The following is a 13,871-nucleotide window of genomic DNA, read 5'->3' as shown; positions in this document are numbered from 1 at the left end:
CTCTTAACTACTTGTCTGCTCTTATACTCCATTTCTCAGATGTGGTACTCTTTTTGTACCCTTCATCGTTCCACCAGCAAATATCTACACATTCATGTTTCATTTTCTTCTCTCTTTAGTGCTGAAGAATATTTGGACTAACAATCCAAGCTTTGGTGTCCTCAAGAGTGTGTTGCTATTAGCCGAAACTTAAATGTTCAGAGAAATAGTCGTTTTACTTAAATAAATTTAAACTTTTTTCTATGATTATATTAATAATTATATGCTTTTAATACAAAAATCTACCTGTAATAGTAATCCATAAGAGTACAGAAAGAAATATCCATGTATGCACAGATTTGCATTATGAAAATGTGAAATACTTGAGCTGATAGTAAATCTGGGAGGGGGGCTGAGCTGTTAAGAATGTGTTATATTTCAATCAAGTATTTATGCTGTTTTGAATACGTATGATGTCCAGAAATCTCATGCTACTGTTTTCCAACTGTCACAGTACATAACTTGTGTAGGTGGTATACTCATTATGTACATAAAACAAATGAACATGTAGTGACCAAAACCCAAATAAATTTTACCTCATGGTCACGATAAAAAGGTTCTCGGATGTTTTCAGGAACTTTGTTGTTGTATGCTTTTGATAGCAACCATTTGATTGAAGCCCGCTGTTTAGCCTGGAACAAGAAAAAGTGAGAGGTTAGGTATGGCTATGTATCTGATGATGTCTGACTAATGTTATTAATGAGATCTTAACATTGTATTTCTCATTATCATATGAAAAGGAATCATATCAGGTTACAAAATAAAGACAATACGGAATATAGTGAAAAAGGAAGCTGGTAGAATATGAAATGAAGTTAAGCAGATGGTATTAAAAGTAAATGATGCATTGGAAAAACATGCAGTGTTGTAAAACTTACAAGCATTTCATAACTGTTACTAAAAAGATGTTATCAGGTCAGTATATACTGGAATATCATACCATCCATTACAAATCCCTTCAATAATGTGAATATAACCCTCACTACACCACGAAAAGTTATAAGGAACAAGTGAAAGTAGTATCATAAAACTTTAATTTTTTTACAGCATTCTCAAAACTTTTATAAACGGTAATATATATGCGTATTTTTAACCATCAGACTACAAATAAATATATTGCCAATGTCACAATTTGGATTGATGAAGTACTGCGATACTGAGAAAGCTATTTACACGTACAGTGCACATGTACTTTATTCGTTGGACAAATTATACACTACTGGTGTATTCCAGAATCTGCCAAAAGGTATTTGACAGTGTAAATCGCAATATCCTTTTGCTGGGTCTGACAGGAAACAAAGAGTATCAGTACAAGAGAGTCCAGTATTACACTATTATTCATCACCCAACTGGGAAATAATTACATGTGGTGTCCCATAAAGTCCCACTTTATGATCATTACTTTTCTTTGTGTATGTTAATCATTTTTCGTTAGTATATTAACAAATGCCAAGCTTTCTCTAGAATGAGATTTTCACTCTACAGCGGAGCGTGTGCTGATATGAAACTTCCCGGCAGATTAAAACTGTGTGCCGCACCGAGACTCGACATCGAACTCGGGCCAAGCTTTTTGTTTGTGAATTGCACAGTTTGTGAATTGTACAAACACCGAAATAAATAGAAAATCAAGTATAACTTCGAAAATGTCAGTTATTGGAATTTTTATGGACCTTAATAAATGGTCCCTAGCAAATTATTTGTCATTAAACTCATGAAGTGGTCTCATTTTGTAAACATTAATGGTATATTCTTGTTTGACGACGAGTTCTAAATCCTTGAGGACGGAAGTTTCTTCAGAAAAAATTATTAATGCACTGACTAGCAGAACCGGCTACTTCAGTGTAATACGGATCTGGTGCTAGGAAGTACTACGGAGAAAAAAGGCCTGGGGAACAGTTCCGCAATTCGGATGCGTAATGAAATGAACGGCATCCTAAGGCCAGCGACTATAACGACCAAATTAGGCGTAGCGAGGCGAGCCGGCTACTTGCATTGCTCGCATTAAAGACATCTACGGAGGGCTGACGACATATTTGGAGCATCAGCAAAGGTAGGTAGCGCGAGCGAGGCACAGGTGGAGGCGCTCACACAATGATTATTCTTTCGCGTGGTTTGACGAAGTAGCTATATTACTACTGTGTTCGATGTAGTATGAAAACAGCCGTAATAAAACAGCACTGCTATTTTGTACCAGATATTATTATGCCCAACAATACTGGACTAGGCCTTCGAGAAATTCCTCAGCACGCGAAACTAGATATCGGATAAAGCAGCCACCTCAAAAATGGCCAATATACAAGGTGATTCACGAAGATATGCAAATATGTTATTCTACAAGTATAACTAAAGAAAAAAGTTCATATAAGCATAGGTCCGCAAACGTTTAGTTACGGATTTACGGCTAATAAAAGATTTTGCCTGAAATTTAGCAACTTCGGTAATATGAGGCCATCGCAAACCGACAAGGTTAAAGTAGAGCACGATTTCCATTCATTTAGTTATTGGTCTGGTGAATCTAATTCAACATGTCCTAGACGTGTATTTGCAGTAGTTTTCCCGAACATCCAGGGAAGCAAAGATTATTATACAAGTGTTTTTCCTTTTTATTGGCTTCTAGCATACAAACGTTTTAGGCATCACAAATAACTGTACTGACACTCATCACAAGGTAACTTTTTTCTACGTCATACATACTGTTTAGGGCATACATTCATATGTTTTCATATCAAAATTATTGTAATCAGATTACAAAACACAGTTGACTGCTAAAATTTATTTGTTAATTAAGTTCTTTAGTTAAGTTCAAATCATTTTAGATTTTTATGTCTTCTTCCGCTAGAAACTGGGATATGGCATCGTATGTACTCCGGGTTGTGTCTCCGAGAATTGGGATAGTACAAAGCGGCTGGCAGTGACCAAGTCTTAAGAGCTCCTTTAAAAAGTTGACTCTGCCTTTCTCAAAGCGTCTACACTGAAATACGATATGATTTACATCACCATTTGTTCCTCTTCACATTGACAGTAGGATGTCTCCGATACGCCGATTCTATGATAGGTGGCAGGGAAAGATCCATGATTGAGACGCATTCTCACAATGGAACCATGTCCGTCTTAGTATGAATGTGTGTATACGTGCATAGCTTTCACCTCTTGTTTGTTGGCTTTCATTCCATTCTTCCTACCATGAGAGAATCGCTTGTCGTTTTACTTTTAGGAGGTATTCTGTGTATGGGAGTTTAATGTCCATAGGTCTTCCACTGTTAATCGCATCTCTCGCTAGTTGATCTACTTTGTCATTGTATAGATTGCCGGAATGTGATTTGAACCCTACAAATTCTATAATTTGGCCAGTCTTCTTAGCTTTGTGATAATGGTCCAGTATGTCGAGAGTGTATTTACTAGTTCTTTTGTCCCAGTTCCTGTAACTAATGGATTTCAGTACGCTTTGAGCGGGTGATTCTTACTGCCTTGGGTATTCTGAGAGATCTTGCATATTTGATTGCCTCTATAATAGCGAAAGTTTCAACGAGAAATATGGAAGCATCACCCGGTAGTTTAAACTTCCTATCTTCTGCAGATTCTGGACAGAAGAATGCACACCCGGTATGATTTTCCACCCCATTTTTGAGCCACCTGTATATAGTTTAAGATATCCTGTCCACTTTACTGTCAGGAGCGATGTAGGTGAAAACTGCCCATATCCTATTCCTTTACTGGAATAGTCTACGTATGTTACAGGAGTATCGTGATAAGAGCTGTGATAGTCATATAGGAACATTGGAAGAACCTCACTTCGATATACTTTCTTTTGGAGATATTTCCAGTCTTCGTACCGCATGTAGATATAAAACTACTGTTTCCTGAGCTTATCAGTGGGTGTTTAGTATCTGCCATCCGCTATAAGATATAACTATCACACATCGTTGTTCTGCGAATATGTGGAGGCATTTCTGATGCTTCCACGAAAAGGGCGTTGGTGGGAGAAGAATGCATAGCTCCGAGACAGGTGCGTAAGCTTCTGTATTATCCAATAGTGCTAAGTACTTAGCAGCAGTATGATAGACGGTGCATCCGCAGTCTATGCGGGAATGTACCAACGTGCGGTGGAGAGTGAGCAGGGTGTTGGGGTGAGCCCCCCACCATACTCTTGTCACTGATCTGAAAAGGTTCAATGCTTTTTCACACATACTGACGAAGGTTTGAATATGAGGTATCCAACTCATTCTAGAATCTAAGAGAACACCAAGAAACCTCGCCTGGGCTTTTAGTGGTATTTTATGACCATAAAGTATTACACTATTCAAGCAGTCTGGCATAGTTTGGTTCCTGAAAGGAACAAGTACCGATTTTTCTGCCGAAATCTGTAACCCACAGCTACGTAATGTTTGATCCAGTATGACCATCGCCTTTGAAATTAGCTTTTGGTAGGCCTCTTTCGGAGCTAGCAAATTGTTAAAAGATTGAAACTTCACCTGGACTGTTGCAGTATACTTTGGCCAGTCAACAACCTTTATTTTCCACCTGCTGTTTGAGTAGATAATTTCTACTGTGTTTATAGGTAAGTCTATTGTGATTTCCAGAGGGAAATGGTCTGAGCCAAGGGGGTCTCGTTTGACCGACCACTCCGTTACAGAGTTGAAGTCAACAGAGCACAATGTCAAATCGACGGCCGACGGTCGTCTGTTTGGGTTATGTATCACAGTAGGTGAACCATCATTTAGAAGAATCAAATTGAACTTTTCAAAAAGTGTAACTAACTCTCTGCCATCCGCGTTATCTATTTCTCAATGGTGTGCGTTGAAGTCTGCAAAAAGGAGAAATGGCGTTTGAAGCTGGGCTACAATCTGATCCAGTGAAAGATCTTGTATTTTACACTTAGGTGGTTTGTAAAAGGTAACGATGGTGAATGCACCGTTAGGAGTGTAAATTACAGCAGCAACTACCTGGCATTCTGCTGTCCTAAAAGTGATGTCCAATTTTTTAAACTTAACTGTGTCTCTAATCAAAATGGCTACTCCTCCTTGTCTTCCATTATCTCTGTCGTTTCTGAGAACAGCGTATCCTTTGAATTGTATTCGTTGGGTTGGCTAGTGTGACCAAGTTTCGCAAATTCAAGCTACCGGTACGTGGTTGCTGCTAACCTCTGTTCGAGATTGCTGACCGTGCAGTCCACTGGAGTATTTTAAAAGCCTTTGTCAGATTTGCAGAAGTCTTCAGCAGCATTATGCATAAGAAAGAGCCTGTGTCGTTACCATGTCTGTTTCATTTTTATGAGAAAGAAAGATTTGCATTATTAAAGCACAAAGGCTGTTAATAGTAGTTTCTCAACCAGTATAAGATGTTGCCCGAGGAATGGGAGGATATGGATTGTTTTGTATTGAGTTCTGTGGAACCCGAAATTCGTATTCATATCAGAATAAGCCTGCTTGTATGGACTGCGAGTAAATGGTTTATTTTTGTACAACCTGGGAGCTGGAACCGACATAACTGCATGCTTAGGTCCCTATTGTAGCCTTTTGTCCGTCGTGTTCAAACCTTTTGGATCCTCGCATATTTTAGGCCAGTCACTAGGAGAGAGCTCTCGTGTTGTAGAAACACCAGCTGCATAAGAAGGGCCATAGGCTTCGCTGCGCTTTGCTTCCATGTGCTGCTGATAAATTGGGCAACAGCGATCAGTAGCGAGGTGGTTTCCGTTGCAATGCAATCACCTGAGCTCTCCGGCATGTGAGCACTGTGAGGTCACATGGGCTCCCGTGCATTTGGCACAGTGGGCACTACAACAACACTGCAAACTTAAATGAAAATATCTAAGGCAATTGTGACATTGCAAAAACTAACTGGACATACGGTGCGACAGGGCATCGCATACCGCACAAATATACATACTGGGAAAGTTGTTGAAATTTAAATGTTACAGCACATTTCGTTGTGGGAAGTACTTTCAACTCCCCATTTTCTATAACTTTCTTTGTGAACCTTCGTACGTCGGTTACTAAAAATTCCGACTTTATTTCTGCAAGGATATCTTGGTGGGATAATGCAATATCAACATCACTGATAACTCCGCTTCCCTTGGTTAGGAAATTTGAACTATAAGCCTCCATATTCTTCAGCCGAAAAACATCACGCACGCACGCACGCGCGCAGGCACACACACACACACACACACACACACACACAGTCAGTGGAATCCTCGTAGTAAAAACGATGCATCTTCTTTGGTGCCAGTTACATTTAACCCTATTCCCCTCGGCATCGTGTTCCACCACCTATCCTCTGTACAGTACCGGTAGAGTTAACTGTTTCAAGTCTGCGTCCGTAATTGGGTGGTAAGCGTCGCCGACTGACAATCGGATGGCTCAGGTTCGATTCTCGGTATTGCCAGGGATTTTCCCTCGGTGGGCGAACTGGAACAGAGTCCACTCATCGTGATGTCAACCGAGGAGCGGCTTGAAAATTAGCAGCGCCAGATGGCGCCATTGGATGAGGCTGACACGGGGTTGTACCATCTGTGGTCAGAACAGGGGTGCTTTCCTTTCCTAACATTAGCATGCACATTCACTGAACTTCACCGTTACCACTGTCACTATCGTACCCTTCTCACTGCCAATAAATTTAATTGCTTACAATAAGCATTCTCAGCTATCATTTCCCAGGTATGCACAGCGACCATGTGAATTTCCCTAGCAGCGGGAGCTCGCTTTGCTTTGCTTTGCTTTGCTTTGCTTTGTTGAGTAATTCACTCTTATTAGTAGCTCCAGCAAGCCGCAACAGTCATCTACATCCATACTCCGAAAGCCACCTGACAGTGTGTGGTGGAGGGTACTTTGAGTACCTCTATCGGTTCTCCCTTCTATGCCAGTCTCGTATTGTTCGTGGAAAGAAAGATTGTCGGTATGCCTCTGTGTGGGCATAATCTCTCTGATTTTATCCTCATGTCAAAACAAAGAAGTGATGTCGCTCTGTAGTCAGCGTCAGCGGTAGGGATGGCGACTATCGATGAAACAGTCGGTTGCCAGTTATATCGGTTTTTCCCAAGGCAGCTTTACCTGACTGTTGAAAACACTCAAAATTACCAGTTGCTGAAATAACGAATTTTTGGTTTTTATTCGTATTATTTCCTGCACAAAACGTAAAAATCGAACAAAGATTGAAAAAATTTTGAGTCAGTTTCAAGATATATACAATCAAAATATTAAAGAGACAAATAAAAGAAAATGTAGTCCGTCCATTGTTCGGTGCTTTTCTCGAAAAGTAATAAGTGTCTGAATACCATAAAAAATCACCAGTATTCTCCTATAGATACAATTTTTTTTGAAACTCTGATCAAAAATCATGTTGTAATCTGGGATGAAACCACTACTTGGGCATTACGAAGAATAAGTGCTCAAGGGTGAAAACTGAGGTTGAACTTTATTTTTGGTGACATATTATATAGACAAAGGCAGCACACCACCTCCTTTCGAATTTTGTTGTATACTATGAATGAATTGTTACGGTTTCAATTTATTACTTTTAGGATAATTTATTTTCTCTTTTTATTATTTCAGAAAAACAGACAAATTTTTAATCTTTAAAAGTAAATTAGGCATTGTACTTCTTCGAAGAAAAAGAAATTGGATTGTGCATATATTAAAAAAGAATGACGGACTGATAAAAACAGTTTTAGAAGGTTATGTAGAAGGGAAAAGGAAACGAGGAAGGAAGAGATTCCAGATACTGGATGACATGATAGACGGTACAACATACAGCAGCCTTAAGAAGGAAGCAGTGGATCGCAGAAAAAGGAGAGGCAAAGGACCTGCTAATATAGCAGATAACTGATGATGACTTCATCGTTATGCCACTTCTTAAAAATATTCTCAGACCAGGGTTAGTGCCATTCTGAAATACAACGGATATGCTGTGACGACAGCGGGAAACTACCGTATAGATCGGTAGGGGCAAGTCTTGCACACTGCACGTAAACGGTTGCCTTAAGCTACGACACACGGCAGAATGTACATCATCATCTCAGCAAAGAGGTACTGATTCTTATACCGTTCGTCTCGGCATTGCTATTAAAATAGCACTGATCGGTACAATAACGCAATATTTCAAATCAATGCAAATTTTACGAATAAAAATTACTCCTTTTTAAAGAAAAGGATTATTTAAAAACTAAAAATTTTAGCACTGCTACTATGACTAGTTTATTTCGATTATTATACTCGTTTATAATCAGAATATAAAAAAACACTTGTTATAACCGAGACAAACAAATACCGAAAAATATACATTATTCAGAACTAAAATACCGGTATCGGTTTTAACCGGTCGGTTTTCCCCATCCCTAGAGTGTGGACGAAGCAGTGAGAGCGGTACTGAGTGGTAGCCAAAAGTCGGCACGGGGCTGGGTCCAGCTTTGACGTTCGCTGCCCACACTCGACGGGGCAAAGGCGTGGCTGCCAGCTGAGAGGCTACGCGGCAGCAAGGAGCAGGCGACGCAGCGTGGCCTTGGCTACCGCTGGTGGGCGGCGCGCGCATTCCGCAGCAACGCATCTCGCCGGGTTGCAGCCCCGTTAGTGCCTCAGCACCAGCCAAGGTTGCGCTGTTTTGCCATATGCGTGATTATTGACAATCCACGAGGGACGTTCAATAAGTAATGCAACACATTTTTTACTGAAAGCAGGTTTGTTTCATTCAGGGTTCCAATACACCACATTATTCCCCCACTCTTCTGACTACAAAATCCTGCTCTTCAACGTAACACCTGTTCACTGCGACGGCCTTACGCCATGTTACTAGGAGACCCGTATGCTCGCAGGGTACCAACCTACTGGTCGACGTCGGAGCCATCAATAATCTCCCCATCATCCACATACTGCTTCCCGCGGAGTCACTGTGCAGTCGGAAGACGCAAGACCAAGCTGTGGGCGGACGAGGAAGAAGAGCCCAACGACATTTTGTGAGCTTCTGTCGCGTGAGCAGGCTTTTATGAGGCCTTGCGTTGTCATGGAGAAGTTCGTTTGCATTTTTGAAGCGACTAACATGCTGAAGTCGTTTCTTCAATTTCCTGAAGGTAGCACAATACACTACAGACCTGATCGTTGCACTATGAGGGAGGACACCGAACAGAATAACCTCTTCAGAGTCCCTGAAGACTTTACCAACTGAGGGTCCGGCTTTGATGTGATACGGCGCCACTTCAAAGATTGCAATTTTGTTTCTGGTTCGAAGTGATGAACCCACGTTTTGGGGCCTGTGACGGTATTCGACAAAAAATTCTCACGATCGATCTCGTACCGCGCAAGCAATTACGCACAGATGGCCCTTCATTGCTCTTTATGATCTTTTAGGCGACGAGGGACTCGGCGAACACACACCTTTGAGTTCCCCAGCTGGTGGACGAATGAGTCAGCACTACCAACAAACGTCCAGTTGAGCGGTGAGGTATGTGTGATATGTCGGTCACGTAGAATGAGAGTGTCCGCACGTTCCAACACTGCAGGAGTCACAGATGTGCGCGGCCGGCCGGCCCGCGGATGTTCGGAAATGTTTGCGCGACCTTGCCGCGATGATGACAGACGCCTCGCTCGACGACTCTTGCGTTGAAACCTGCAATAATTTTCGCAGTCTGATTCCCACGAAACATTTATCAGAGAAATCCCAGGAAGTTGTGGCCATACATAAAGTCAAAGAACGGATTCAAACCTTGCACACAATCTCTCTTGAATCTGTCTGGTGTCCAAACTGAAGAGAGGTTTCCGGAACCAGAAGTTTTAAATTTTGCATCTGAGACCCTTTTTATGCAAGAGGATACTATTTTTAGTTATGTTAGAGCACCAAACTGAAAATTTTTGGAAATTTGTGGTTGAGTTCTATGGGACCAAACTACTGAGGTCATCGGTCCCTCGCCACATTGACTCACGAATGGGAGATAACGATATTAGCTTCCCCGGTACTGAAAAACAAGCAGGACTATTTGAAGCTAACATTGTACCACGCCTTGATAGACTTCTAGTTAATTTTTACAATGAATACTCCGCGGAATTAGCTCCTTTCCTAGTCCATGTCGAGACTCGTTTGCGCAGATATTCGACAGGGCAACAGAAGTTCCGACCTGTCACTTGTGATTGGAAGGGAGTGCGAATGACTCCTGTTTTTGAGTCATATGACACATAGAATTATACTTTTGCACTTATGTCGCCAAATTCCTCCTGCTGCGGGTCCCTAAACCATATTCTAAGCTAAAAAAAATCATGACGATGCTGGAAAAACATGCTGTACTCACACAATCAAAGCGGATAAAAAAAAGCACTCGCATGTAACACTGCGTGCTTACTAGATGCAGGAGAATATGCGGTTTTCTTTTTCCTTGCTTTCCGAAATGCGTTCAACACAGTAACTTCAACTGCTAAACAAGATACGACCACGCGGAGTACCTTCGCAATCATGTGATTGACTTGAGGGATATTTCACTACCAGAATCTAGTACATTATACTGGACGGTGAATGTTAAAAATTGAAAGCAATTTCGTGTGTATCCCAAAGAAGCGTAATAGGACGTCTAATGTTTTCAATATACAGAAAAGATTTTTCAAATAGGATCAGCAGGACTATCAGTGCATCTGTCTATAATCTATAGCAAAATATCCTCCTTGAAAGATCGCAAGGCAATATTGATTGACTTTACCATAATTTCCAATCATTGCAATGAATGGCAACTCTGATTATACGTGGATAAATGTGAGGTAATGGCTGTAACAAAGACAAAGAATCTGATAATATCTAATTAAGAGATTAGCAGTGACCAGTTTCAGCACGTAATATATTAGCATATAGGTGCAACATTAAAAAGCAATAGGACGAGCACATAAAGTAGTATGGAATACATATTTGTTGAAAGGGTTTTTACAAATTGCTGTGCATATGTGAAGGAAATCGCCCAAAGACGCTAGTGTGACCAATTCTACAATATTGTTCCAGTGCTTGGAGTCCTTACCACGTAGGCGTGACCAACTGACTTCTAACAAACTTAGAGACGCGCTGCTAGGATAGTAACTTATCGTTTAGTCCATACGAAAGTATAACAAATGCTCGGGGAACTTAAATGGGAATCCTTGGAAGAACCACGACGTAGCCCTCGCGAAACCCTGTCCGGTATATTTCAAGACTGTGTATTCGAAAAGCACTGTGCGACCACTAAGCCGTCACAACGTAAATTTCGTTTGCAGGTCACAAGAAAAATTTTAGACATGTTAGAGTGCGTGTATAGGCGACTGGAATAGGTTAAGAAATCTATGATACTGGTAAGATGTACCTTTCCTGCCTGGCACTGTGTAGCATGATTTGCGGAGTATTTGGTTGAAGTTGAGCATTTATATGACACTCTAGCGCTGGCTTCAGTCCTTGACGGTTCGTGCGCAACACTGTTTGAAACTTTTTAATTTCTTTGGTTAATCAAAATACAAACAAAGTCACTTCCGTGGCCGGTCAACACGGAGTAATTATATTGCCGACAAAGACGCAGTAACGACAATCGCATGCAGTCCTCGTCGCACATTTACCATAAACACAAAATCTGTTAACATGTTGTCTCTGACTTCAGTTTCCAGTACAGCCTGAACCAGATACAAGGCAATAACATAGGTAGCGCCTGTCTTTCCTTCTTTTCTATTTGGCATCAACACGTGTTTCCACGCGGTCGGCATATGACTATCCCAATTTGGCAATGTTAATTGCAGAGGTGGCAGCCGGATGCCCTTCCTGTCCCCACCTCTACGCCCTCAGGATTGAATTTGCGTACCCATCTGCTGTAGCCTATCCCCGATGTTATTCAATATGTATACTGAGCAAGCAGTAAAGGAAACAAAAGAAAAATTTGGAGTAGGTATTAAAATCCATGGAGAAGAAATAAAAATTTTGAGGTTCGCCGATGACATTGTAATTCTGTCAGAGACAGCAAATGACCTGGAAGAGCAGCTGAACGGAGTGGGCAGTGTCTTGAAAGGAGGATATAACATGATCAACAAAAGCAAAACGAGGACAATGGAATGCAGTCGAATTAAATCAAGTGATGCTGAGGGAATTGGATTAGGAAATGAGGCACTTAAAGCAGTAAAGGAGTTTTGCTATTTGAGGAGCAAAATAATTGATTATGGTCGAAGTAGAGAGGATATAAAATGTAGACTGGCAATGGCTAGGAAAGCGTTTCTGAAGAAAATTTGTTAACATTGAGTATAGATTTAAGTGTCAGGAAGTCGTTTCGGAAAGTATTTGTATGGCGTGTAGCCAAGTGTCGAAATGAAACATGGACGGTCCGCAGTTCGTGGTCGTGCGGTAGCGTTCTCGCTTCCCGCGCCCGGGCTCCCGGGTTCGATTCCCGGCGGGGTCAGGGATTTTCTCTGCCTCGTGATGACTGGGTGTTGTGTGCTGTCCTTAGGTTAGTTAGGTTTAAGTAGTTCTAGGGGACTGATGACCGTAGCTGTTAAGTCCCATAGTGCTCAGAGCCAGTTGAACCAATTGAAACATGGACGATAAACAGCTTAGGCAACAAGAGAATAGGAGCTTTCGAAATGTAGTGCTACAGAAGAATTCTGAAGATTAGATGGGTATATCACGTAACTAATGAGGTGGTGCAGAACAGAATTGGAGAGACAAGAAATTTGTGGCACAACCTCAACCTCACTAGGAGAAGGGATCGGTTGGTAGGACACATTTTAAGGGATCGAAGTATCACCAATTTAGTATTGGAGAGAAGCAATTGGGGGGGGGGGGGGGGGCGGAGACCAAGAAATGAATGCAGAAGCAGATTCAGAAGGATGCACGTTGGGGTAGTTACTCGGAGATGAACATGCTTGCACGGGACGGAGTAGCATAGAGAGCTGCATCAACCAGTCTTTGGACTGAAGACCACATCATCATCATCATCATCATCATCATCATCATCATCTACATCTAGTGCTGTCCATGTGAACTGTGAGAGTGCGTATATGTTTGTGAATCGGCTGAGGCGGAATGTGGGTTGGTTGTTTTGGGGAAGGAGACCAGACAGCGAGGTCATCGGTCTCATCGGATTAGGGAAGGACGGGGAAGGAAGTCGGCCGTGCCCTTTGAAAAGGACCATCCCGGCATTTGCCTGGAGCGATTTAGGGAAATCACGGAAAACCTAAATCAGGATGGCCGGACGCGGGATTGAACCGTCGTCCTCCCGAATGCGAGTCTAGTGTCTAACCACTGCGCCACCTCGCTCGATCGGAATTCATGTAAGATTTTCATTAATCATCATCACGATGAATAAATTCGCCGAACTAATATTTTTCTCGTCACTTGCATTGTGTTTGGGCTACATTCTCACCGTACTTTCTCATCTTTCGCTTACTTTTTATTTTGTGCTCAGGGTTTCCCCAGGCCCATAGGAGTTCATACTTATCGAAACAAGAACAGAAGACTGCACTCCAGCTCGGCGCAATATGTATGTGTATCTTTATTCAGAATTGCAGATGTCGTCCCTTAAATACAGTAACAAGCCCTTGTCAGAATTATGTCCCTGCTTAGCAATGGAGAAGCAAAATGAGGTTAAACGTCTGCGACGCCTGCACATTCTATTAAGGAATGCAATCGATCAGCTTGCTAGATTATAGTGGCTGGAGAAACACTACTAGTTCCTGCTGCGGCGGCTTGAAGAGCTAGTGGCGCACGCCTTTAAAGATCAGGAGTACATCCCTTTATTATAACTTCGAATTTTTAAAAATTCGTGTTACAGTAGCATTTAGCTTTCGCTTTTCCTATCCGGAACGCGCAATAGCGTGACTTTCGAAATACGATTCATGAACGTCCAACAATAAGAA

The 13,871-nt window shown here is 41.6% G+C and overlaps 1 protein-coding gene across 7 annotated transcripts in view; it reads right to left on the bottom strand.

Moving 5' to 3' along the window:
* The window catches only part of LOC124596570 (patronin), a 397,221-nt gene that overhangs the window by 246,744 nt on the left and 136,606 nt on the right, over positions 1-13,871 (bottom strand). For all 7 annotated transcript variants that reach the window (XM_047135757.1, XM_047135758.1, XM_047135759.1 and 4 more), the window contains exon 2: positions 576-671. In XM_047135757.1, the coding sequence (XP_046991713.1) occupies positions 576-671 (96 nt within the window). The remainder of the gene's footprint in view (positions 1-575; positions 672-13,871) is intronic.

The sequence above is a fragment of the Schistocerca americana genome, chromosome 2, assembly GCF_021461395.2.
Source record: "Schistocerca americana isolate TAMUIC-IGC-003095 chromosome 2, iqSchAmer2.1, whole genome shotgun sequence".
NCBI classification, from domain to species: Eukaryota; Metazoa; Arthropoda; class Insecta; order Orthoptera; family Acrididae; genus Schistocerca; species Schistocerca americana.
This window is presented reverse-complemented; position numbering and strand designations above follow the sequence as displayed.